Source organism: Schistocerca nitens, chromosome 2 (genome assembly GCF_023898315.1).
Source record: "Schistocerca nitens isolate TAMUIC-IGC-003100 chromosome 2, iqSchNite1.1, whole genome shotgun sequence".
Lineage (NCBI taxonomy): Eukaryota > Metazoa > Arthropoda > Insecta > Orthoptera > Acrididae > Schistocerca > Schistocerca nitens.
In genome coordinates this window covers 122,243,705-122,271,518 of record NC_064615.1, presented here as the reverse complement: position 1 = coordinate 122,271,518, position 27,814 = coordinate 122,243,705, and the positions used below count along the sequence as shown (strand labels likewise).

At 40.1% G+C, this 27,814-nt stretch overlaps 1 protein-coding gene across 1 annotated transcript in view; it reads left to right on the top strand.

Moving 5' to 3' along the window:
• Positions 1 to 27,814, top strand: part of LOC126235809 (regulatory-associated protein of mTOR) — a 316,754-nt gene that overhangs the window by 108,721 nt on the left and 180,219 nt on the right. The window contains exons 8-11 of the mRNA XM_049944648.1: positions 3,233 to 3,366; positions 12,277 to 12,465; positions 24,216 to 24,410; positions 24,650 to 24,724. Of these exons, the coding sequence (XP_049800605.1) occupies positions 3,233 to 3,366; positions 12,277 to 12,465; positions 24,216 to 24,410; positions 24,650 to 24,724 (593 nt within the window). The remainder of the gene's footprint in view (positions 1 to 3,232; positions 3,367 to 12,276; positions 12,466 to 24,215; positions 24,411 to 24,649; positions 24,725 to 27,814) is intronic.

Here is a 27,814-nt window from a genome sequence, read left to right as displayed (position 1 = left end):
TTCAATTTCCAGGAGTGTATTACACTTGTGCCACACACTCCACTGCTAGGACCAACACAGACAGAGAAGAGAGTCAGATTGGTTCTGCACAAGCTTATATGTTGGAGTCTGACGTGATCCTGTGAGAGGGCATATCAGTGCCCTGACTAGTGCCGCTACAGTGGTCACTAGTAATGTTGTGACAACTACTTGGTTTCCATGGTAGCATTTCCCTGCAACCCATTAGTGACCATCATAGGTGAACATTGGCGGTATGGGGTTGATGGGATGCAGAGGAGCTGCCACCTTTGAAGGTAGTGGATCTACGTCCAGCAGCATTGACATGAAAAGACACTGCAAGACAATACTTCATGGCAGTTGTGTAGGTTACCGTGGAACCAGAGATTTCATTATTGGAGAAGAAATTGGTGGCCATTGAACAGGATGGCAGAGGCAAAGTTGATATCGGTGATGCCACAGAAATCCAAGGGTTGAGGCCATGGGATACACCACAGACCCGTGTCAGGCAGAGATCTTGGACCCATGTTGGGTGCCGTCTGAGCTAGTGGACCCACACTGTTGTGACCATCTGCAAAGAAGAAGCCTTAATATGTACTGGTGGTGGATGCCAAATGTCCAAGTGGATGTGGTGATGAGCAGCTGTGAAGGCACTCTTTCAAGTGTGACCTTCAGTTGGGATGACCTTGTAAGTTACTAGATTTAACAAGAGGTGGAGCCCCTCCACGCCCACACCGGCATGATGGCCAACACAATAGGTCTACTGCCATCTCTGCATAAGGGTTAGTATTCACTAAAGTGAGGTGTCACAGGATCTGGGTTCTGCGATGTTTGCGTTTGTCTGGTTAAGGTTAACCATTAATATGCTCTCATCTGGAGATAGATTGGGTCGAAATCGAACGGAGGGTAGCAGTTTGAAGGGCAGAGGAAAAAAAGTTTCAAGGCAAGAGCCAAGGGGAAAAAACCTCTGCGATAGTTAGGTCGGGTGGTAAGAGCAGTAGCGGTTGTCTTGCTGCCTGCGATAGGTCATGCAAGGATAGGCTTTGTTAGTAGTGGGTATCATGCATGTTGATACCTTGACGTTGTGCGGTTCTGCTGCTCGGAGGCTGGCGCTGGGTGCTGGTGTAGAGTCCTCGTTCAGCGTCAGCAACCTGCAACAGTTAGGTTTATTATCGTTCTTGTGTCCAATAGGTCACATACCAGAAGCACAGTGTGAGGTAATGTTGGGGGATTGTTTGTGCGTCTGTGGGCGAGCTCGTCGGTGTCCCTGCTGTGGCCTGTTGGTCGGCTCTAATAGCAGCTGGTAATTACCAGTTATTGTTGCTGATATGCAGGGGCTTGCTGACGTTTGTCGCTTGTTTGCGTATGTTAGTTTACCATAGGTGGCTATGCCCTAGCTGGCAGTTACTAGAAGACAACAGCAAGCATTAGATGCAATATCAAGCATCCTTTCCTTGCTGGTGTTGGCCACAACATAATCTTCAGCTTCTTTGACTCCACTGGTTGCTAGTTTGAAACCCAAGTCTTTCACAGGCAGTTGCCTGAAAAACCCTTGTGAATGTTGCATTTCAGTTGTTTTGCTGTTTTATGAATTGTAAATTCAAAGTGTGAAAAGATTCTAGCTCAAATGTATTGTACACAATGCGATCAGCTATGACAAGAAAATCTAATGGTGAAGTGACCTGTTTGTAAGTGAAACTGAAAGTTTTTCCAGCATGACCAGCTGGTGGTGTACATCAGTCCACGGGTTTGTCTTCGATGCCTGCGAGAGTGACACCCTAAACCTCGTAAAGAAAACATGTCAAGTTGCAGACAGACACAATTAAAAGACACTCACGCATAGCTTTCAGCCACAGCCTTCATCAGTAAAGAAAGAAAGAAAGAAAGAAAGAAAGAAAGAAAGAAACACACACACACACACGACCACCAGCTCCATCATCTCCGGCCCAAGACGCTGGAGTTAGCGGTCGTCTGTGCATGAGGTATGCTTGCTTTGTGTGTATATATGTGTGGTACTAGTCTGCAACTTGACGTGTCTTCTTTAGGTAAGAAGCAATCTATCTTTTCCTACATTGTTTCTGGAGCCAGTGGCTCCTTCTTCAGGCAGAAGGGTTGAAGAGGAATGAAGAGGTGTGAAGGAAAAGGAGTGGAGGGGTTTAGGAAAGGTTGTTGATTTCGGGAAAGTCATGCAGAACCACGGGTCGGGGGAGACTTACCGCACAGGATAAGAAGGTCTTTCCTTCTCATTCCGTGTTGTAAATCTCCCCTGCCCTTGAGTTCTAGGTGACTTCCCAAAATCCACCCCTTTTCCTAGACCTCTCCAGTCCTTTTCCGTCACCCCTGTTCCTTCCCTTTCAACCCTTCTGCCTGAAGAAGGAGCCACTGGCTCTGAAACCTTGCACAATTACAACCCTCTTTTATGTGTGTGTTCTGCCACCACTTGGTGAGTAGATTTTTTTATCTATCCAGTTAAATTATTTTGTCAAAAATTGATTGTTTTCATTATTATTTTCCTACATTGTTGATATTCCCACCTGGAGTTCTGATTTCCTGATATAACACAATTAAAATAAACAGTTTTTTTTCTGAGCAACAGTCATACAATAATTTTTAAATGAACACAGAGCTATTTGACTGTATTGTTCTTTATTTAATTATGACCCAGTTTTGGCCTTTTATGCCATTTTCAAGTGACTGAGTTTATGTCATTAACACATACTGCAGGACATCAACTCAAAATTGGTTGTAAATTAAGGAAATATTTGCTCCCCACAAAATGCCAGATGTAAAATCATCATTTTGTAAAAAGATCAGGAAATAGTAGTGGGAGCACATCATGTTTAATAAATACAGCTGTACTTTGGTATATAAAAGATGAACACATGTACTTGAGTCGTAATGATAGTGATGGATTTCACTATCATTATGACTACAGGACATGTGTTCATCTTTTATATGCTAAAGTAAACCTGTTTTTACTAAATATGACATGCTCCCACTATTATATCCTGATCTATTTACAAGATGATGATTTTACATCTGGCATTTTGAGGAGAACAAATATTTTCTGAATTTATGGTCAATTTTGAGCTTGATGTCCTGCAATGTGTTAATGACGTAAACTCAGTCACTTGAAAGTGGCATAAATAAAGAACAATACAGTCAAGTTATGGTGTGTTAATTTAAAAACAGTTAAGATATATGTGCTTATGATTTACTTTTTTCAAATTTCCAGATGTGTTTCAAAAACTGTTTCGGCAAGATCTCCTAGTCGCTAGCTTGTTCAGAAATTTTTTGCTAGCAGAAAGAATTATGCGTTCTTATGACTGCACTCCTGTATCATCTCCAAAGTTACCTCCAACCTATCAGGTAAATTTCTACACCCACCTGTTGTTTTTTTTGTAATGCTTTTATTGATTTAGTGTGTGCGTGTGTGCTAGTGGTCAAGTTCTCACTCTACAACCAATGTCTGTTTCCATGTTATACTTACTGCCAGGTGTAGAACAGTGCTTACAAATAATTTGTTATGTGATGTTACTGTATTTCCATTTCCTGTACACTAAAGTAGTCGAATTAAAGAATATGTAGTCAATAAATGTACATAATGTGCATTGCTTCAGCATTTATAACACAAATATAATACTTGGAGTGGCAGGTAAGGAAGTTCAGGACTGATTGGAGGGCTACTGTTTGAATTGAAACCTGTCTGTATAATATATCTTTTTTTTTTTCTAAATCATGCTGAGCAGCTAATAGGTTACTTATGCAAAGCTTAAGGTAATACACATGTGATCTTATCAGATCTTCAGTAATGATTTTCTTGCCAAATTAAAGTCGTGTACCAGCTTATGATGTTCTCCTGAACTGTATATTTGTCAGAGAAAGCTGCTCCACATGAGAAAGGCAAGTATTCGGATTCGGATTCAAGACCTGCTGTGGCACATTGTCAGTCAGTCTGATAGGATGATTCCTTTCAGTGACAGTCTGCTACAAAGTGAATGTTTTATCCTGAAACTAGCCCCTAAAACATTATCTGCCTCTCTCCCAGTTATGATGGTATAGCAAAGTGTTTGAGAGAAAATCTGAATGATTTGAAGAAAATAAAAAAAAAAAAAAAAGAAGAAGTTATTTCCATATACGAGCTATGAGTCTATCTGTGAGCATTTTCAGATATCTCGTTAAGGCTTGTCATTATTGTGTATTGGCACTGCAGAACTGAGCTGTAAAGAGCTGTGGGCACGTAACACAGCCATGCTTCAAATTCAGCTGTAGTGGGGCATGAGAACAGCCTAGAACACACATCTAAAGACTATTGAAACTGTTCATCAAGCAGAAAGACTCATTCTCCACAGTTAGTTACATAGTGCTGACAACTATTGGTATCAAAGAATAGATATACTTAGAAAACAATGCTGTCAGATTCTACAGCCTGCATCAATGTGTATCAAAGAGAAACTTAAAAACATTGTCCATCCATCTACTCAATGTCAACTGCCAAAAAGTTCAGAGTTTCTTAATTTGTTCTTTTCTTATTTCAAGATAAATATTGACAATACTTTAGGAAGTCAGTTCCCCCCTTTAACCACACCTTACAAAATATGAGACACGGTGTAAAACATACATTGCATAACTTTGATTGTAATCCATTTAGCCTTGAGGAATAATCAACAAATAGGCATTTGTCTAAAATGACCAGATAATTCTGGTACAATGTTTTAAATCTATAAATAATTTTATTCATTGCTAAAGATGCCAACAGCAAGTTCATTGTAATTGGTATAGGAGGGTATGGACGTTGAAGCATTGAAGTGTTTGTACATTTCAATCTTGGAGTTTATTTCACTGTATGCAAGGAGGGAAGCTTAATGTACTACCAGACTCTGTACTATCACAGCCGTCAGTCATATTACTGTAAGGGTACATTTGGAGATCAGTAGTATTCATTGTTAAGACATTTCTTCAAATGTAGATCCTTACACAGAGTCTGGAAAGTTATACAAGTCACACCAAAACCCAAGAAAGGAAATAGTAGTAATCTGCTGAATTACGGACCCATATCACTAATGTCAATTTACAGTAAGATTTTGGAAATATGCTGTGCTTGAACATTATGAATGACCTCGAAGAAAATGATTCATTGACAAATAGCTAACATGGATTCAGAAAATATCATTCTTGTGAAGCAAAACTAGCTTTTTATTCACACAAAGTAATGAGTGCTATTGACAGGGAATGTCAAATTGATTCCATATTTTCAGATTTCCAGAAGGCTTTTGACACTGTTCCTCACAAGCGACTTCTGATTAAATTATGTGACTAAGGAGTGTTGTGTGTCTGGATTTGTGATTTTCTGTCAGAAATCTTACAGTTCATAATAACTGACAGAAAGTCACTGAGTAAAACAGAAGTAATATCTGGTGTTTCCAGAGACAATATGAGCAGGCCGCTTAGGTTGTTTGCAGATGATGCTGTCATTTACTGTCATGTAATGTCATCAGATGATCCAAATGAATTGGAAAATGATTTAGACAAGGTATCTGTATGGTGCAAAAAGTGGCAGTTGACTCTAAATCTTGAAAAGTGTGGAAGCATCCACATGGGCACTAAAAAGAACTTACTAAATTTCAGTTACATGATAAAACACAGAAATCTAATGGCTGTAAACTCAGCTAAATACTTAGGGATTGCAATTACAAATAACATAAATTGGAACAATCACATAGATAATGTTGTGGGTAAATCAAACCAAATACTGTGATTTATTGTCAGAGTACTTAGAAAATGTAACAGGTTTGCTGAAGAGACTGCTTACACTATGGTTGTCTGTCCTCTTCCATGGATATGAAACACGAATTGGGGTGGCTCTCATTAAAACAAAGGCAGTTTTTCACTGTGGCAGGACCTTCTCACAAAATTTCAGTCACCAACATTATCTTCAGAGTGTGAAAATATTTTGTTGGTGCCCTGCTCCAAAGGGAAAAATGATCATAAAAACATAATAAGAGAAATCATAGCTCACACAAAAAGAGGTGAGTGTTTGTTTTTCCCACACGCTGTTTGATAGTGGAACAGTACTGAAGTAGCTTAAAGGTAGTTTGATGAACTCTCTGTCAGGTGCATAATTGTAAATTGCCAAGTAATCATGTAGGTGTAGATGTGGAACCTTACAGTCAATGGGTTCTAGATTCAGAGAGAAAATATTTCAACAAATTTCTTTCCAGAACACAGCAAGTAATTGACTATACTTGCAGAACAGTGGGCACTCATTGACAATAGTTTGGAAGCCAATGGAAATGTTGGTACAATTTTCTGACACAATTTTTAAATGTATATTTGTTCTGCACAACACTATTGTTGAATTAGAGGTATCTCTGAACATCGAATAACGAAATCAAGTATTGTAAGCAAGGTACATGGCTGGACTTATTTATTCCATCACTTTCTATATTCAATACTTTTGTCATAATTGTTGAATATTTTAGGTAAATTGGCTTGATTTCCCTCTGTTTCTGTAGGGAACCAATATACACAATAATTTGTATCAGTTTCATTGTACTGTCATGATTTATTTCTATAAAATGAGCTGTTATTCACATTTTACCATTTTCTTAACAAACCACATGGAAGTGCATATGCCATCTTATCTGTTTGTTCTTATGAAATATGGTTGTTAATTTCAGAAGAAATGCTAATATTAATTTTATGACATAACATTGATAGTTTTTAGTGTTTGTACCTGCACAGTTACCGCATCTGAATGTGCGATTGCCATTTAGTACTTGGTCATTCCTCTCCATGCCTTAATAACCACTTTGCATTATGTAAACAGTGAGAGAATTAAATTTTTAGTGTGTTCCTCAACCAGTTCACATGTGTCACTAATAGTTTCTTCTATTCGTGGTTTCTTTTTTGTGACTGTATTTCCTGTAATCTTTCAACAGCTTGCAATAGGATTTAAATCAGGCCTGTTTTTTGGCCATTCTAATATTTGGACTCTTATTTTGTCTAAGGAAAGTTTTTACAAAAATAGAAATATGTAACAAATAATTTGGAACATCATCTGCTTCATACTTGATACAAACAATGACCACAGGACATACTTTCAAAGCTGTGTGGCAAGGAGCACAATCATCCTGGAAAATGCAACTGGAAATATCTCCAAACTGGTCTCTTCTTGTGGTCATAAGCTTTCTTTCAGGGATTCTGAGGTATATGTTTGCATTGACTGTGCCATTTATGAAGTACAGATGACCTACTCCATGAATGGAAATACATCCCTAGATCATCTGTCCTGTTGGATGTATGACTGTTTGTGTTATACACAAAGGCAAAAATTCTTCACTTACTCTGTGATGTACAAATACTTTGCCATCAGTGCCAAGCAGATTAAATTTAGACCCATCTGGAAAGATTACTCTGTTCTGCATCTCTGCTGTACGCATCTCATGACTTTATCCTATTTTAGCTGTTGTTGTCACATTGTTTTTGTCAGTAAAGTCTTCTTTCTAGGCTGATGGGCAGCAAGTCTAGCTTCCATCAGTATGTTTCTAATAGTTATAGACTACGAACAGGCGTATCAAGATGCAGAGCAAACTTGGAAAAATGGGGCTACATCAGTGCAGATGAGCCCTGCAAGTGGGAAGAACAGCAAGACCCACAATACCTACTGGTCTGCAGGAAACTAAACAACCCGTGTTCGACTCAAGACCTATTTGAAGCAAATGACAAGGCTATTTAAGCTGCAGTGTATTGGGCTTCACGTGGGATATGAAAATCGCTCTGTTTCGCGTCCTTAGCGCTTATCATTATATGTTACATACTTTTCTATATTATTGTAGTTAATTTACCTTATAACCATGTATTATTGTATTATAACTGCTTCTCTTGCATTGTAATATAATTTTTTTTGTAAAATGGTGATGTCTTGGATACGATAAATAAATAAATAATAGTTATAATCTTTATTGAGACAGTACAGATTTCTCCCCAGTTCAATTGATGATCCGCGAGAGAAAATCTGTCCTGTTTGACTTTGATGCCCTTCTTGTGCCTCTTCCTTCCTCACAATCAACATTTCGTTCTCTCTGTACCTGTTCAGTAATCTTGAAATTGTAAACTGATTAATAGCTATCTAGGAGATCTCTGTCTTGTGCTGAGACCAAATAGTGCATAAGCAAGTGTAGGAGCTTCCTTGTTTGGCATTAATTCCTCTGACCTGCACATCTTTCCACTTCAATGTGTCAACACAAGATGACTGTATGGACACTGCTTCATTGTAGATAACAGCAGTGCAACAAGGAGTGGAATATTGTTGGAAAAAATGTGACAGGAAGTAAAACAATAAAGGCAAGAATGTGTAACCATGACTAACATTCTTGTTACCAGCAGTGTGATCTCTTGCGCATGAACGAGCAACTGAGCCTGCGATTGGCTGAAAGTTTTTCAGCTGAAATACTGGGATAAGAGTTAATAATATCCCAGAATTACTCCCAAAAATGATGAAATAGAACAAGAGTTTTATGTTTGTTATGATGCAAAATGCTATTTTTCAGACCAAGCATACAAGTAGCCTGGCAAATAATAATAATAAAAAAACACCACTGTCAATGACGAAACACTGCCAAAATACATAAGACAAGTAACATTATTTTCCATCAAGGGAGACCTACAAATCCAATAATAACTATTACCTCTTTTTAAGATAGGCTATCACTAAGGCAGTGTGTCAAAGGTAAGCAGAACCCTTGATATTGCCTTATGTGCTCACCATATCTCTACAACAATATTTTTATTTGTTTTAGGCCTCATTAACATGTCATGATGATGTGTACTGTAAGAATACATCAGATTCAGATAGTAACTTCACTCTGCTTAAGAAGTCTGTTATAAAGAAGTTATGTGATACATCAGAATGGAATACTAGAATATCAGACCAGAACTTCAGCCACATCTTTGCCTTAGGCTGCTGTTATAGTGGAGCAATGCTGAGCCACCACAGGTGTATGGCAGTCAGAAAAGAACAGCACTGGTGAAACAAAATCATCATTGCAGCTGGCACACAATTGTAGTGGTGCTGGTAGCAGAATGGCACAAAAGAGAGCAACAGAGAGCAGTGCTGAAGGGATCGAACATGTTCGTCTGCTGAGCTCCAACCAGAGTGTTGGTGTAATTTTAGCTATACTGAGTGAGGTGGCACAGTGTTAGCACACTGGACTCACATTCAGGAAGACGATGATTCAAACCCGCGTCCAGCCATCCTGATTTAGGTTTCCCTTGATTTTCCTAAATCACTTGAGGCCAATGCCAGAATGGTTCCTTTGAAAGTGCACAGCCAACTTCCTTAGAGATTTATATTTTCCATAGATTGTATTTCTTTCGTTGTCTTAATATGAGAGCCAATAATGAAATTCAAAGTACATAGCTGACAAACACATAAAAATCGTATTTTATCACAGTCAGTTCACAAAACCATCTCTTATATGGACAGCCTCATCTGAAGCTCTATTGAAGTTTCATCCTGTTCGATAACTACAATTGTAGAATTTCATATTGTATCATCAAATGTTACTTCATAATTTTGTCTTTGGCCTCTGTTTGCTTCAGGTTATAATGAAGTATTTGGTTGAGTCTTATAGACAGCATATGATTGAGTGCTAGGCAGCAAAGACTTAAAACATTATTTTATCTGAGAGCATGGATGTTAAATAAGGGGTTTCCAAGATGTGTCATCTGAAAACCTTTGTTTTGGTTGAGAAGGTTATATGCTAATTGTGTTTTCCTTGACCACTGAATCTCAGTAGGATGAGGCTGTGGCCAGTATTTTAACTTTCTCATAATCCATGGAATGGATTATTTATTTATCTATGACTGACTTTCTTGTTATCAACAGTGTTAACTCTGACACACTCATGTTTACTCCACAGTGTGAAGTACTTTAAAAATCTTGCAAGTTACTCTCCTTGAGAATAGCTGAAAGATTGTCAGCCAAAATGTCGATACAAGAGTTGTTAACATCCCAGATGCGCTCCTGAAAAATGATGGAAAATTCGATCTGCTGGGAAAACTTCAAGTCTGCAGACACAACCAGTAAAGATAGCTGACAGTGTATGTGATCCATACTATTTAATTTCTTCCTTTCAGAAATTTTATTTGACTGTAGGAAAAAAACTCCTCAAGCAGTAACTGGAGATGGTTATAGTAAGGGTTTTCATGGCTCACAAAAACTCATAGCTAGCAGCAACCCACGAAGTAACATAATTATTGATAAACCTATGTGTTACCCAGCGTTTACCTAGCTGACAAATGATGATCACCATAATGAAAGTATTTTCATTAACTAATTGCTTTGGATTGCAAATGGTTTGGACATTTGTTATTATTTGTGCTTTTGCACTGGTGTGGATGGATGCAGCATGTCTTCAAGGTACGCATAGCTGTACCTGCTAACTTGGCAGTTATTCTATGCTATGATGTCCCGACTCAGAGAATAAAGGGAGTGCCTTGACAGTGATGCTGATCTCATGGAGGACATAGGAAGATCTATGAGAATTGTTACTAATGTCATACAAAGTACATGTAATGTCCTATGAGCATGAACATTTTATGAAGTGTCGTATTGTTACTGAAGGAACAATGTAATTGTATTTCAGAGGAAGTGCTTTCTGTTATTTAGTAGAAAATTGAAGATAGGTAAAAGCTTCCAGAATCTAGCACAGAAACATCTGCAGTGGTAAATAAGCCCATGTTAACTAGAAAATACACAGTTTGAACGTTTAATTAAGAGGCAGCAGTCAAAAGTTTTAGGGTAACAGCGATCTGAACATATTCAGAATTGGTGACATTTTGAAGCATTCTAAGATATTTGTCACAAAAATATGAGTTCATTGTAAAATATAGGAAATGAATAATTTGGAGGTCTGGGAATGTTCAACAATAGAATTCTACTCACCCCATAGATGGTGGGTTGAGTCACAGTCAGTCACAATGAAAAGACTGCTAAACTTTTGAACAGTGGAAAATCAAGGATGAATTATAACAGTATTGTTACTGCTCACTATATAGCGAAGATGCTGAGTCACAGATAAGCACAACAAAAAGGCTGTCACAAATATGCTTTTGGCCAGTAAGGCCTTTGTCAAACTTAGATGACAAACACACACACATACACATACACACTCACGCAAATGCAATTCACGCACACACATGACTGAAGTCTCAGCCAATGCAGCAGCACCAATGCATGGTGGGAGTGGTGACTAGGTAGGGGAAGGAGGAGGCTGGGGTGGGGAGGGGGAAAGATAGAAGGGCAGGGATGGTGGACAGTGATGTGCTGCTGGGGAGCGCGCAGGGATGAGGTGGAAGGAGGGTAGGGCAGCTACGTGCATTCGGGAAGTTACACGGAGGGCAGCAGAGAGGTGGGGATGGGAATGGGGGGATCGCGGAGAAGGAGAGAAGTAAAAAGACTGGGTGCGATGGAGAAATGAGGGCTGTGTAGTGCTGGAATGGGAACAGAGAAGGGGCTGGATGGGAGAGGACATTGACTAATGAAGGCTGAGGCCAGGAGGGTTACGGGAATGTAGGATATATTGCAGGGAAAGTTCCCACATTTGCAGTTCAGAAAATCTGGTGTTGGTATGAAGGATCCATATGGCACAGGTCGTGAAGCTGTCATTGAAATGTAGGATGTCAAGATTTGTGACAGTTTTTTTTTTTTTTTTTTTTTTTTTTTACGTGACTCAGCATCTCCGCTATATGGTGAGTAGCAACTTTCCTTTTCACTGCTAAACTTTTATCATTTGGACATAAAAGTCTTGCTTTGTTTGTGTGTGTGTGTGTGTGTGTGTGTGTGTGTGTGTGTGTGTGTGTGTGTGTGTGTGTGTGTTTTGTCCAATTCCGATGAAGGCCTATTTGGCTGGGCCTATTTGGCTGAAAACTTACTTGTTTGATAGTATGTCAAACTGCCTATCCTAGACAAAATTGGGCTTTTTTGTCAACCGTAAAATCAAAACTGTAACTATTTTTGTATACATAATGTAATGTTTTTCATTTTTTAAGCATATCCTGGTCTTTGTTAATTGTAAGGAATAAGTCCCAGAATTTCAAAACTCTTATTGTTTCTTCATCACATAATTTCTGCTTTGGATCTTATATTCCTAGAACATAATTTATGCATGGATTTACAAAGGAAATGTGGCCTGAAATACAGTAATACAAAATTTCATGTCACTATGACAGGATGTATCCATTGTCATTTATTTTTGCCTAACATTTCTTTTCTAGCATCCTATGTGGCAAGCGTGGGATATGGCCCTAGACTTGTGCCTTTCACAGTTGCCTGCCATAATGGAAAATGAAGAGCAATTTGTTCATTCACCATTCTTTGAAGAACAATTGACAGCTTTCGAAGTGTGGCTTGGGCTCGGTTCAGACAGACGAAGTCCACCAGAACAACTTCCAATTGTACTACAGGTATGACAGTATTTCAGTTTTTCTTGCCAAGCCATATTGTTACAGGAAAAGATGGGAGAATATGTAGAGAGCATAACAGTTATGTTGCATGTGTCTAATGGCATTAAACTAAATAAAGCTGATGCCTTATAACATTTACTGCCACCACAACTTGGAATTGTGTATTTTGCACATTGTGGCATTCAGAGATGGGTACTGTTCAGATTAATTTTCTATATAGATCATTATTCTGATACAAACAATGGAAAATCCAGCATGAAATAGCAATATGAGTATTAGGATAGACAGCTGCTCACCACAAAGAGAAGACGTTGAAAAGCAGACAGGAACCTTTAACAGTAGACTGTTAAGGTTTAGAAAAAAAATATTTGCTTTAGTTTGTAATTGTCATTTTATTTTATCTACTGCATATTGGTCTTGGTATTAGTACCATCATCAGGCCGTCCCCAGGTGAGCAGTTGTTAGTTTCAGTTCCCTAAGAAAGTTTGAGTATATGACACACGTTGTTGGGGAAGTGTGCTTGATGATTACATGCAAGGATATTTGTGTTGACTGTTGTACCAACTGGCAGTACACTGAGGTGACAAAAGTCATGGCCTATCTCCTTTTGCATGGTGTAGAGCAGCAGCTTGACATGGCATGGACTCAACAATTCGTTAGAAGTCCCCTGCAGAAACATTGAGCCATGCTGTCTCTATAGCTGTCCATAATTGTGAAAGTGTTGCTGGTGCAGGATTTTGTGCGTGACCTGACCTTTCGATTACGTCCCATAAAGAGATATTTAAGGTAATTCTCATTTATTTTTCTGTCTCAGTTGCACACTGAGATGGAATAATAAATAAGAATTATCTTAAATATCTGCTTATATACAGTTGCTGAATTCTCTGAAGAAGATTATGTGTACTGTTATGTTTGATGGGATCTACATTATGTGATCTGGGTGGCCAAATCATTCACTCGAATTGTCCAGAATGTTCTTTGGACTAGTTGCAAATAATTGTGGTCCAGTGATGTGGTGCATTGTCATCCATAAAAATTAGGTCTTTTTTTAGGGGACATGAAGTCCATGAATGTTGGCAAATGGTCTCCAAATAGCTGAAGGTAATGATTTTCAGTCAGTGATCAGTTCAGTTGAACCAGCCGACCCAGTCCATTCCATGTGAACACAGCCCACACCATTATGGAACCACCACCGGCTTACCCAGTGCTTTGTAGACAACCTGGGTCTGTGGTTTTGTGGGATCTGTGCCACACTTTAACCCTCTTCAGCACTTACTAATGAAGTCAGGACTCATTTGACCAGACAGCGGTTTTCCAGTCATTGAGGGCTCAACCGCCATTGCTCGTCTGTTAACGTTGACAACTTTATGTAAATGCCACTGCTCTCGGTCGTTAAGTGAAGCTTGTCGGCCACTGTGTTGTCTGTGGTGAGAGTTCATGCCTGAAATGTGGTATTTGTGGTACACTCTTGACACTGTGGAGTCAGAATATTGAATTCCCTAATGATTTCCGAAATGGAATGTCCCATGCGTCTAGCTCTACCGTTCCTCATTCAAAATTTGTTAATTCCTATCATGTGGCATTAATCACATTCACAAACCTATTCACATGAATCACCTGAGTACAAATAACAGCTCTGCTAATGCACTGACCTTTCATAGCTATTGTGCACGATACTATTGCCAACTGTATATGTCCATATCGTATCACCATCCCATGACATTAAGCTGAAATCTAACAGTCTACTATTAATTGTGTCTCTCTGCTATGCAGTGCTTCCTCTAAGTAGTGAGTAGCATTCTGTTCGAATATTCATATTGTTTGTTGTTCAAATAAATAGATAATTTTAAAAATTTCAAGTGTAAATAAATTATTTGCAGGTATTGGGATTAACCCTTTGTGTTAATACAAATAGTCACTTGTTAATTACTGTTTGTAACTTGCTGATGAATAATAAATGATATCATTGTATTAGCCTATGAATATGAATATCTGAGGTTTGCTCCCCAGTTAATCTTATAATATTTTCTGTAACTTTTAGCTTTTTTTGTCGTTAGCAGCGATCTGTTAATTAGCAAACTACCAAGTTTCGCATGGTTCAGATTCTACACCAAACTGTAGGTTTGCCTGGAACTGGTCAGGGAAATCATTTCAGAAGCCAGAAGAGGGCAAGCGCATACCACAAACAATGTCATGACACAGAACTTGTCTATGGTGTACCGGGCGGTATACATGGTAGGAGGTGAAGAAACACATCTTTGACCGTAATTCTGCTCCTGTTTGAGCCAGGAGGTTATAAGCCGCACAGTGCTGATACTCATGGAGTTTGCTGTTTGTGTGTCAAGTTTGGTGGAAATGTAACCAGGGCTTTTGGAGGAGATCACGGATATAAAAAGATACGTGCTGATTTATACCAGCCTTTTCCCACAGCTTTGCCTGTGTGCATGTAAGTCACATAATGTGCACATCTCTTGCTTGGTCCATCTCCTCATGCCCCCTCTCTACCCATCACCCCTCTCTGCTCAGATGTCCCCTGCAAGGCATTCCAATACTACCTGCACAACACACCTCCCACCACACACTATATCCGTTTCCTCCTACCCAAGCTTTCTGTTAACTTCATCCTCCCCTTGTCTGTATCCAACACCTCCGTCTGTCCATCACCTCTCTATCTGTCCACCTCCTCCTCCCACCTTCCAGCCTGTCTCCTCTTCCCTCCCCTCCTCCTGACAATCTCCTCCTCCTACTCCCTCTGTTCGTCTCCACCCTTTCTCTGAATCCATCCCCTCCCTTTCTCTGTATCCATCCCCTCCCCCTCTCTCTCTCTCTCTCTCTCTCTCTCTCTCTCTCTCTCTCGCTCTCTCTCTCTGTCCGTCTCCTCCTCTTCTTGCTCCTCTTCCTCCTCCTCCTCCCCCCCCCCCACATCTTCACCTTTCCCCCTCCCTGCCGATCACCTGATCTCCCCTCTCTGCCCATCGCTTCCTCCCCTTTTTTTCTTCTACGTCTTCCTCCTCATCTCTCATTATCCATTTTCTCCTCCCATCTCTCTGATCAGCCATTCCCATCTGCACATTGTAGCCCCTGTAAAAACAGGCTGATGCTGCTGGCATAACATGCCTGATGTGCCAGGCAGCCTACAGATCTGGGGCTGGAAAACCATCCCCCTCCCCCCTCCCATCCTCCCCTCTTGCTAAGTGGATTGATAAGGCACACCAAAATGATTCCCACACAACATGGGTGTTGTATGCAGCAGCTTGTACAACAGGGACTGAAAAAACATCGGTATGCCCATCTCTCCTCCTATTTTTTTTTTTTCTGATTTTCCAGAGCTCATAGCTGCAGTTGTGTAACCATGATTTTAGATGAAATTTCACAGAGAATTCAAGTTAGACCTGAAAAGAGTCATTGCATCAGAACTGATAACACAAACAATTTCATTAGGACATTCCCGGAGTCAGAGGAAGATTATGCTGATGACTGTGGTGAAGGTGATAATTGAGAAGTGTCAGATGACTGGAAAATTTTATAATTGAAAGACTCTCGGTACATAAAATAGTATACAATGTGTTCTGCCTTTTTGCTAGAAACTATGAATATACTGTAAGATGTGAAAAAATGTGTATTATACACTTATTAGCAAGCTTAATGGCTGTACATAAAAAAAAAAAAGAGAACTGGAGCGCAGGCTCCATAAATAATGCAGAAATTTGCAGCTTCCTGTGGGGAGAATGTCAAGAGACAATTTTTATACATTTTCCCCAGTCTACACCAAAGAAGAACATATACGTATTGCAGTACTTCCTTTCTCACAATTAAAATACAAATTGTTCAGCTTGTAGTTTTTTCTCTGGGATGGGATAAAGGTAATGTGTGGTAACACTAAAATTACATATAACATGCACTTTATTACATAATCAACACATGATGAATACATGTCTAAGTTCATGGCAGGCATAAAGTGCACTGAATCATAGTTCCTTAGATATCCCACATGTGGCCCCTGTTGCTAGTCAGAGAGTTTCCCCCCTGTGGCAGCCGCTGTTACTGATGAGTTCCCACAACCTGTACTTGATCAAAGGAGTTTTTTTTCCCTATCGTAACTTCAGTTGAGTCTCGTCACTCAGTTTCATTGACATTTCCTGTTGTTCTTTTTGTGTCACACAAAATTATAGATAATGAGGTTTTTAAGAGTCCATTACAGCTAAATTGATTGAGGATATAATCAGTTTCACTGTTAGCTGATGTTTCCCAGCTGTTGTATCTACCAGGAGAGAAGTGTCTTCTGTAAAGAGGGTGAGCTTGTTCACTGTGGTGGAACGGAGTAGGGTATCATTTACAAATATGAAAAACAGCAAGGGCCCCAGCACCAAGCATTGTGGCACTCACATTGACTGTGCTTCACTTAGATGGAGCTGGAATTCCATTACTATCAGTTAAGATACCCTATGCTTCCTATTTGTTAGGTAAGACTTAATCCAAGTCTCCATTATTCTGCTTAAGCCACAGACTTCTGTTTTATTTAGCAGAATGTGTTGGTTTACACATTCAAAATCCTTGGATAGGTTGCATAGGATTTTGACTGCTGTTGATTTGCTGTTAAGAGAGTTCATATCTGATTTGTAAAGGACAAAATAGCATCATCTGTTGATAGACCAATCCAGAAACCAAACTGTGTCATTGACTAAGTGATCAACAGTTATCCTGAAAACAGTTTCTGTATGACCTTGGAAAAACTTGTTAGGAAGGATACTGACTGATCAGTTTTTCACCCTGTCATTGACTAAGAATATTGTGTCTGTTATGGTGATCAACAGTTATCCTAAAAGCAGTTTCTGTATGACCTTGGAAAACCTTGTTAGGAAGGATACTGACTGATCAGTTTTTTCACCCTTCTAGAAAAGTGGTTTCATACACACATATTTTAATTGCAGTGGGACAACATCTCAAAGTAAGTATTTGCTAAATGTGTGGATCTCTTTTATTTTACTATTATCTCTTTATCTTGATCTCACTAAGTGTGATGGGAGTTACATGCTTCTGACTGAGTTTGGAACTGCTAGCTTGGGCTGTGGCATCACTCACTAACTGTTGCCAATTTTGACTGCAGATGTTAAAAAATTAGCTTTCAGATGTGATGTACATAGTTTTAATGCTCTTTTTAAAATATTTAAATATAATCTATAGTTGTCTTTTTATGGGATAATCGGATATCCGTAGTGATACATACAACTTTATTTTTTCTGCAGGAAGTTCTGATCCCTCTAATAAGCTAAGATTGCATTTTAGTAGGCCAAAGATTGTTTCTTACAATACATTTTTGCAATACAGCTTCAGTGGCGCAAACTCATTGGCATAATTCCAGGAACCGGACTAGAGTTTTCAGAAATCAGATATTCTAAATGCTTCAATGTGGACCAAACATGGGCAACCTTTAGGGACCTGAGGGCCTGATTCACATGCTTCCTTAAGCTCATGGGCCTCCTTGCTAGATGATGCGACAATAACATTATAGCATTATTTGTGCATAAAGTCCAAACTAGAGTGCCTGTGTCATTAATGTATGTGGGGTAACACACTGATTTGAATGGCACTACTTTTTTAAAACACTATGCCAACAAAATGTGCTTCAGAATAAGCATTTTTGAGTATATTCATTTTATTTTCATCTCATCTTCAGATGTTTTACATATATTTATGCATCAGAGCATTGTTTGTTTACTTACTTATGATGTTTTACAACAATTGTCTTAAAAGCCTCTGTTGCAAAATTCTGCACTGCTGTTAGTGAAGAAACAATGTTCACGATATGTAAATAAATGTAAACATCTGAAGATAGGGTGCCAGGTATCGTGAAATGCCTATAAAAGCAACTGATTGCAGCTGCTTCATTATAAATTACCTTCAGTTTCAGCAGTTGTCTGTGTTCTAATAGGTCCATAATGAACAAGAATTATTTACTAATGTTAATACCAGAAAGCATAGAAACACAAAATACGGCAATGCAATAAATAGGCAGTCCCAGTGACAACTTTGTGATTTTTGGTAATGTGCAGATCATTAGAGTGTTTGAAATTTAGTGTGTTAATATCCACAAATATCATCAACAGTATTATGTAAAGAATAGTTGCCACTCACCATATAGTGGAGATGATGAGTTGGAGATAGGCACAACAAAAAGACTGTCACACAGTAAGCTTTTGGCCAACAAGGCCTTCATTAAAAATAGATCCTCCCCCCACCCCCCACCCCCCCTTACATGCACACACACACACACACACACACACACACACACACACACACACACACATGTACGTTGTCTATTTTCGACAAAGGCTTTGTTGTGCCTGTATGTGAGTCAGCATCTCCGCTATTTGGTGACTAGCAATGATCCTTTTCATAATATTGTTACATTACAGCCTGAATTTTCCATTGTTTAATACTATTAACATGATTTTTTAAAATATTTGGCCAAAATACACTACTGGCCATTAAAATTGCTACACCAATAAGAAATGCAAATGATAAACGGGTATTCATTGGACAAATATATTATATTAGAACTGACATGTGATTACATTTGCATGCAATTTGGGTGCATAGATCCTGAGAAGTCAGTACTCGGAACAACCACCTCTGGCCGTAATAACGGCCTTGATACGACTGGGCATTGAGTCAAACAGAGCTTGGATGGCATGTACAGGTACAGCTGCCCATGCAGCTTCAACACGATACCACAGTTCATCAAGAGTAGTGACTGGCGTATTGTGACGAGCCAGTTGCTCGGCCACCATTGACCAGATGTTTTCAGTTGGTGAGAGATCTGGAGAATGTGCTGGCCAGGGCAGCAGTCCAACATTTTCTGTATCCAGAAAGGCCCGTACTGGACCTGCAACATGTTGTGCATTATCCTGCTGAAATGTAGGGTTTCGCAGGGATCGAATGAAGGCTAGAGCCATGGGTCATAACACATCTGAAATGTAACGTCCACTGTTCAAAGTGCCATCAGTGCGAACAAGCGGTGACCCGAGACGTGTAACCAATGGCACCGCACACCATCACGCCGGCTGATACACCAATATGGCGATGACGAATACACACTTCCAATGTGCGTTCACCGTGATATCATTTTCTCAGCAGAGCTCCACGCGGTCCTGAAGGCACTGGAGCAGATGCGTCATTGTGGTTTCTCATTTCCTCTGATTTCTTTAGTGCTTTACAGTTGTTACAGAACCTGTACCCAGCTGAGGAATTGGTCCGGCTGGTATATGACCAATTGCAATTGCTCCAACAGCAGGGTAAGCAGGTGTCATTCTGCTGGGTGCCAGGTCATGTAGGGATATGGGGAAATGAACAGCCCAATTTGGTTGTCAAGGAGGCGTGCAGAGGACAGGATGTGACACAGTGTCCTATTCCCTTGCAGTCTTTGTTTCTACTCTACACAGGAAGTACATGCAGTTGTGGGATGAGGAATGGCTGGCGGTGATGGCCAATAAGCTGTGGTTGGTGAAGTCAACAGCCTGCCAGTTGCTCAGGCGGGATGAAGTGACCTTCTTGCCTCTTAGTTTTGGGCACTGTCCTCTCACAGGTAGCTTGTTACTACAGTGAGAGTAGCCCCCATTTTGTGAAGCTTGTGGCATCTCTGTCCACCATATTTTATATTGTGAGGCAATGGCAGAAGCAAATAGTGGTGGGGATTTGCCCTCTATTTCAGCTGATGGTGAGTCGAGTGTGACTAAGGTTTTAAAGTTTTTTGATGTGTCTGGACTCTGGTCTAAACTTGTAGTCTGGAGGTTTTAGTGTTTTGCAGAGTGGCTTTCTTCTCCTTTTTTTATTCTTGTGGTAAGCCAGCCACGTCCATCTGCTATATTGTTTGAGCGCCTTATATTACTATCTTCCTGTGTTGTTAATGTTTTACTACTGATGCAATACTTTGAACCGTGGCCCTGTGCGGGTACGGACATAGTTTTCCAACAGCACTATGTATTACCTGCTGTTTTATCTTACTGTTGCTGTTTTATCTTATTGTTTTGTGTACTTCACTGACATACATCTCATTCTGTTTCCATGCGGGTGTTAAAGACCTTGCTTTCGTGCACCCTTACAAACACGTCCGTGTCCGTGTACATTTTGAGGAAGGAGTCCACTGTCCTATGTTCCCTCTGCATTGGTCGTACCAGACTAACATATACATATTGAGCCACCCCCACATTATAGTTGTGAAGCCTTACAGACAGTAGCTCATATCCTGATGGAATGGCCCTTTCTTCTGGCCTTCTATGCTGACCATGGACTTCCGAATTCTTTGGCTACACTACCTTTGGGGCAGGGGCGGGGTAGTTGTGGCTTCTTCCACTGCATGCTGGGCCTAGAGGACCCCTGACCCTATGTCTTTGACCATCTCACTCTTTAATCCTCTTCTACTCTGTTGTTATTGCTTTTATCTATGGTTGTCTCCTTTTTCTGCTTCACCCTGTTTTCTATTTTAGATGTAGCACTCAGGTGGGATGGCTGTGGGTGAGACGGCTCCCATCATAGGCAGAGCCACAGGGTTACCCACCTGCTGCCTGACCAATTTCTCCCCTCTTGTTTTTATTACTAATAGTTGAACTGATGTTCATCACATTTAGATCATTTCATTAGGTATAAAAGTGGCTGTCTCTTACTTGTACACTGGTACAAGTCATCAGTCTGCAAGTCAAGTGTTTCCAAACTTTTAGTGCTTTTATCCATCCAATTCTTCTTTCATGGAGTAGAATTTTGTGTAAAGGCTATGATTGTATTTTGATGCAAAAATTTGTACATGAGAACGCATTGTGCCCCGTACATTTTATTTAAACAATGACAAATCTAGGATGGAATGTAACAATATTATGAGAAGGAAAGTTGCTACCCACCATATAGTGGAGATGATGAGTTGCAGAAAGGCACAACAAAAAGGCTGTCACAAATGTAACTTTTGGCCAGTAAGGCCTTCTTCAAAATTAGGTCACAAACACACACATACACACTCATGCAAATGCAACTCTCTCACACATGCCTGCAGTTACAAGCAACTGAGACCACACTGCGAGCAGCGGTACCAGTGGATGATGGGAGTGGCGAATGGGTGGCGGTAAGGAGGAGACTGGGGTGGGGAAGGGGAGGGATAGTAGGGTAGGGGTGTCAGACAGTGACATATGGTTAGAGAGTGTGCAGGGACAAGGTGAGAAGAGGGTAGGGCAGCTACGTGCAGTCAGGAGGTTTGAGGGAGGGCATCGGAGAGGTGGGGAGGGGGAGGGGTAGCAGAAAAGGAGAGGAGTAAAAAGACTTGGTGTGATGGAGGAATGAGGGCTGTGTAGTGCTGGTTTGGGAACAGAGAAGGAGCTGGACGGGAGAGGACAATGACTGTTCCTTTACCACACGGTGCCCTGCTTGTCACTATTGATGCCACCTCCCTTTACACTAACATCCCTAATGCCCATGGCATTATCGCTATTGAACACTGTCTTTCCCAACACCTGACAGATTCCAAACCAACAATCTCATTCCTAGTCGCCATGACCAATTATATCCTCACCCACAATTACTTCTCCTCTGAAGGTATTACCTACAAACAAATCCATGGTATGATGATGGGCACCTGCATGGCATGGCTATGGATACCTGCATGGCACTATCCTATGCCAACCTATTCATGGGCCAACTGTAGGAATCCTTCCTAAACACCCAGAGTCCTAAACCCCTCACGATTCAGATTCATTGATGACACCTTTGTGATTGGGATCAAGGGTGAGGACATCCTATCCACATTCCTACAGAACCTTCTCTCCCATTTACTTCACCTGCTCCTACTCAGCCCAACAAGCCACCTTCCTAGAGGTTGACCTCCACCTTAAAGGTGGCTATATCAGTACCTCCATCCATATCAAACCTGCTAACCACCTGCAATACTTCCACTTTGACAGCTGCCACCTATCCCATACCAAGAAGTCCCCTTCATACAGCCTAGCCACCCATGGTTGTCGCACCTGCAGTGACAAGCGATCCCTCTCGAAATATACTGAGGTTCTCACTGAAGCCTTCACAGACTGTAATAATCCTCTCAACTTTGTATGAAAACAAATCTCCCGTGTCTTATTTTTCCAGTCTCCCACCACCACACAAAGTCCCACCATCCAGCCACAGAGGAGCATTCCTGTCATAACTCAGTACCACCCAGGACTGGAGCAACTGAATTACATTCTCCGCCAAGGTTTCGACTACCTCTTGCCATGCCCTGAAATGAGAAATGTCGTGCCCACTATCCTTCCCTCCCCTCCCACAGTGGTATTCCATTGTCCACCAAGCCTACACAATATACTCATCCATCCCTAAACATCCTCTGCTCCCAATCCCTTGCCTCGTGGCTCATATCCCCATAATATACCTAAATGCAAGACCTGACATGTTCATCTTCCCACCAGTCCAGTCACAAACATCACTTATCCCATCAAAGGCAGGGCTACTTGTGAAACCAGTCATGTGATCTACAAGCTAAGCCGCAACCATTGTGCTGCATTCTTTGTCGACATAACAATCAACAAGCCGTCTGTCCGCATGAATGGTCACCGACAAACTGTGGCCAAGAAACAAGTGCTGAGCACGCTGCCAAATATGGAATCCTTCATTTCAATGACTGCTTCACAGCCTGTGCCACATGGATACTTCCCACAAGCACCATCTTTTCTGAGTTGTGTGGGTGGGAACTTTCCCTGCAATATTTCCTACATTCCCGTAACCCTCCTGGCCTCAACCTTCATTAGTCATTGTCTTCTCCCATCCAGCCCCTTCTCTGTTCCCATTCGAGCACTACACAGCCCTCATTCCACCATCGCACCCAGTCTTTTTACTCCTCTCCTTTTCCAAACTCCCCCAACCTCCCCACCTCCCCGCTGTCCTCCATCTAACCTCCAGATGGCACATAGCTGCCCTGTCCTCTTTTATCCTTATGTGCTGCCCAACAGCACATCACTGTCCGCCACCCCTACCCTACTATCCCTCCCCCTCCCCACCCCAGCTGCTCCTTACTGCCACCCAGTCGCCAGTCCCATCATGCACTGGTGCTGCTGCCCACAGTGTGGCCTCAGTTGCTTTAGACTGCCGTCAAGTGTGTGAGAGTGTGTTTTGACAAATGCCTTACTAGCCGAGAGCTATATTTGTGACAGTCTTTTTGTTGTGTCTCTCTGTGACTCAACATGTCTGCTCTGTGGTGATTAGCAACTTTCCTTTTCACAATGCATTTTATTTATCTACTTTAATATATTGATAAATATCCCTTTATGTACTTTATACTTATTTGTTCATTGTAATTTTATATAGACTCTGGTAAACTTTTTGGGACTTGAGTATGAATGTTGTAAGTGTTCCATGTGTGTATAATCTGGGTCCATCTTCACTTAGAACTCTGTCCTTCTAGCATCTCTGAAGCTGACATAATGCTTACCAGTGTACTATCTTATATCTCCTGCTCTCTTTGATGCCATCCCCTGCGTCTTTTGTCTTCCCTCAAGGTCACAAGTGGACCCCTCTCAGCTGGGGATTGAGCGATGTGTCCCTCCTTCCAAGCTGTTTCCAATCTACCCTTATTTCTTCCCTAATCAAGGAATATTCACATTCCAAAGGTTAGATATAGTTTTTTTGTACTTTTATGTATTTATATTGAAGATTTGAGTGTGTACATGTATTGCTTGTTGGATGTATTTCTAAATGTAATTTACAGTTATATGTTACAGGTGCTGTTAAGCCAAGTTCATCGATTGCGTGCATTGGAACTTCTGGGTCGTTTTCTAGATCTTGGACCATGGGCTGTTAACTTAGCTCTGTCTGTTGGAATTTTTCCTTATGTACTGAAACTTCTTCAGAGTTCAGCACGAGAGTTACGTCCACTTTTGGTGTTCATATGGGCAAAAATACTAGCTGTTGATGGCGTAAGTTGGGTATTTTTCATAAACATATTATTTCAATATGTCACCTGATAAATATGTTGTCAGCTATATAACAGAGGATACAATACAGTGGTGATCCACTCTTGAATCATTTTTAAAACAAGACAAAACAAAACTGATACACAGCATTACTTCTTCAGTGTAAGTCATCTGTCCCATTATTTTGCTATCAAAGAATGTTTCATTCATAATAAGTCTCTGTTAACTTATTGTTGTTTCAGTCATGCCAAGCTGATCTGGTACGAGACAATGGTCACAAGTATTTCCTTTCTGTTCTGCAGGACACGTCTATCCCTGTAAGTATGTTACCTCAGATGAAGCCATAAAATAAAACTCTTGCATCTTACTCTAATAAAACAAAACATAAAAATAGTAGTAAAGATTTTGCATTGTGAATGTATCATTCCTCACATATTATATTCACATAGCTTACTGTTAATATCCTAGAAACATATGCAATATGCAATCACACCAGAAGCCAAAAAAATAAAAATGCCATACTAACATAGAAGTACTAGTAGCTTCCATGTAAAGTAAATTACAGTCAAATTTGTTCAGTTCTCTCTTCAGTGCAAATGGTGTGTCAAAGTATTTGTCATTATGAGATAGATTAATAGAAAAATGGGAGCAATTCTCTTGTGGTGAGTAAACTGTTGTTACTGAAAGAACCTGCTAAACATCCATCTGCATTTGTACTCCATTCACAGCTGTGCTGCGCTGTGGTGGACTGTGCTGAGCATATGGATTCTCCATTACAGTCTCTTTCACTTCCTTCCACATATTGTTCACAGAAAGAATGACTGGTTAAATTTCTCCATGCATACTGCATTTAGTCTGATTTGTCTTTGTGGCAATGCCTCTGTGCATGCTGGGTTTAATCTGATACTGTCTCTGTGTTGCCTTTGGGAACAATACCAAGGGAACTTTAGTATATATCTAGATTTCTCACTTGATACTGGCTCCTGGAAAGAGATTTTTGCTGTATAGTTAACATATATCTTAAAGTAACTGCCCATTCTTATGACATTCTCTTGTATCAAACAATGGAAGCTCCACGTATAAATATCAACAATGTAGGCAAAGATAGATTAAATTGCAGACAGGCACAATTAAAAGACAGCCAAAGCTTTCAGCTATAGCCTTCATCAGCAAAACAGAAACACACACCATTCGTACACACATGCAGACAAGCACACATGATCACTATCTCTGGGAGTTCGGCCTAGAATGCCAGCATTCTGTCTTTTCCTGCACTCTCTCATGTGTCAAATCAACCTCTGACCATTTATGCTGCCTCCTTTGTATATGTTCAATATCCTTCATTCCTTGATATGGGTGCCAATCATGAGTATTTTGTGAGCAGTCCCCTTTAAAGACTAATTGTATTTACCCTGTAACCCACAAATGAACTAAAGTAGGTGAACTTACGATTGGCAAAAAAATCTACTAACCAAGTGGTGGAAAGAGAAAACACACATAAATATATTGAAATTTGCGAGCGCACAAGGATTGAAGGGAAGGGAAAAATTGATTGTTTTTGTTGATATATTAAAGTATGTGAACTGTTTTATCTGTGATTGAACCTGTGGTATCATTTCATGTCATAACCTCAAAAATTGTTACACCCAAACATTTGCACCAGTTGACTGATCCCAATTAGGACTCATTGATGTTGTAGTCATAGGATACTTAGTTTCTGCATTTTGTGAATGACACATTTTTCTTTTCTGAACATCTAAAGCAAGTTGCCAATCGTTGTACAGCACAGTTTTAGAGCCCATATCAAGATGTGTCTGGATATTTGTGCTGCTTTATTCAGATAGTATCTCATTATAGATAACTGTACCATTTGCAGAATGTCTTTTTAGTAATTTAAGACATGAACGGTGAGGTTCATAATAAACTTCCTGTTGCAACATCTATAATTGATTGTACTTCTTTCTATGCCTTCCATGCAAGCTGTCATGCTATGTCCTCCCTTCCAAGAAGTCGTTAATGTGCTTACAAATTCCATTTGATACCCAGATGGTATTGGTGTGAATCACACTTGTTGGAAGTCAAGAAATACTGCATCTGCCTGATTGCCTTTATACATGGCTTTCAAGATTTCATGTGAAAAAGTTGCCAATTAGGTTTTTGCATCACCAGTGTTTCAAAAATCCTTGCTGCTTGACATGGAAGAGGTCATTTTGTTTGGAGTAGCTCCTTAAGCTGAACTCGGAATATTTTCTAGGATTCTCCAACATATGGCTACCAATGAGATAGGACAGTAGTTCTGAGGATCACTTCTGCTATCTTTCTTGTGTGTCCTGTGCTTTCTTCCAGCTGGTGGTCACAGTTTTTTGTTTGAAGGATCTAAAGAATATTATGTTTAACATGGGGGTGAATTGGCAATAAATTACATATAGAATCTGACAGGGAAACCATCATACCTGTACCCTTATTTAATTTTAGAAATTTCATTTGTGTCTCGATGCAACTGACACTAATATCTACATCAGTAATAATTGTGAGAATTAAACTAGGGCTTTTCATTCTTCCTTTCTAAAGAAATATTGGAAAAGAAAGCTTAGTATTTCCCACTCAATTTGTTACCCTCAATTTCAGTTCATGTTGTATCCATGAGTGTCTGGACATTGACAGTCACACCTCTGATAACATTTTCATATGGCCAGAATTTCTTTGGGCTTTGTGAGAGAGCTTTCAACAAGATTGTGCTACGGTAGTCATTAAAAACTCACACACTGCCATCTAAACAGTCAAATGTGTTTCATTCAGCATCTCACTATCTATAGGCCTATACTTTGTTTTTCAGGAAGTTTACTTTTGCTACTTAAGACGGTGTAAATGGAAAACTATTTACTGCATGGATACAAAACTTTATAGGAATGATATTCAGACTGTGCACTGTAGGATTTGCATTGTTAATGGTGTGTAATGTTATGACTTGCTGTTAGGTGCCAGTCTGGTACGATGACATAGGGTTGGAAAACAAGCATCAGTGTACATGACAGTTGCAGACAGTCGACATGAATCTGGAAGAGATGAGCAGGACTTTACTTGTAAAACTATTTTATCAAAACAACAGCAATAGTGCTGCTGCTTGTGGTGAGTATCAACACATTAAAGGAATATAAGGTGGTTCAGAAATTTGAATTAACTGGCAATTTGGGAATTTGCTTCTGGAAGAGGCCGATAGCCAGTTGCACCACAGATTGTTGAAGAAGTTAGAAAATTGTAGCGAAATGCAGGAAGATCTGCAGCGGATAAGCACTTGGTGCAGGGAGTGGCAACTGTCCCTTAACATAGACAAATGTAATGTATTGCGAATACACAGAAAGAAGGATCCTTTATTGTATGATTATATGATAGCGGAACAAACACTG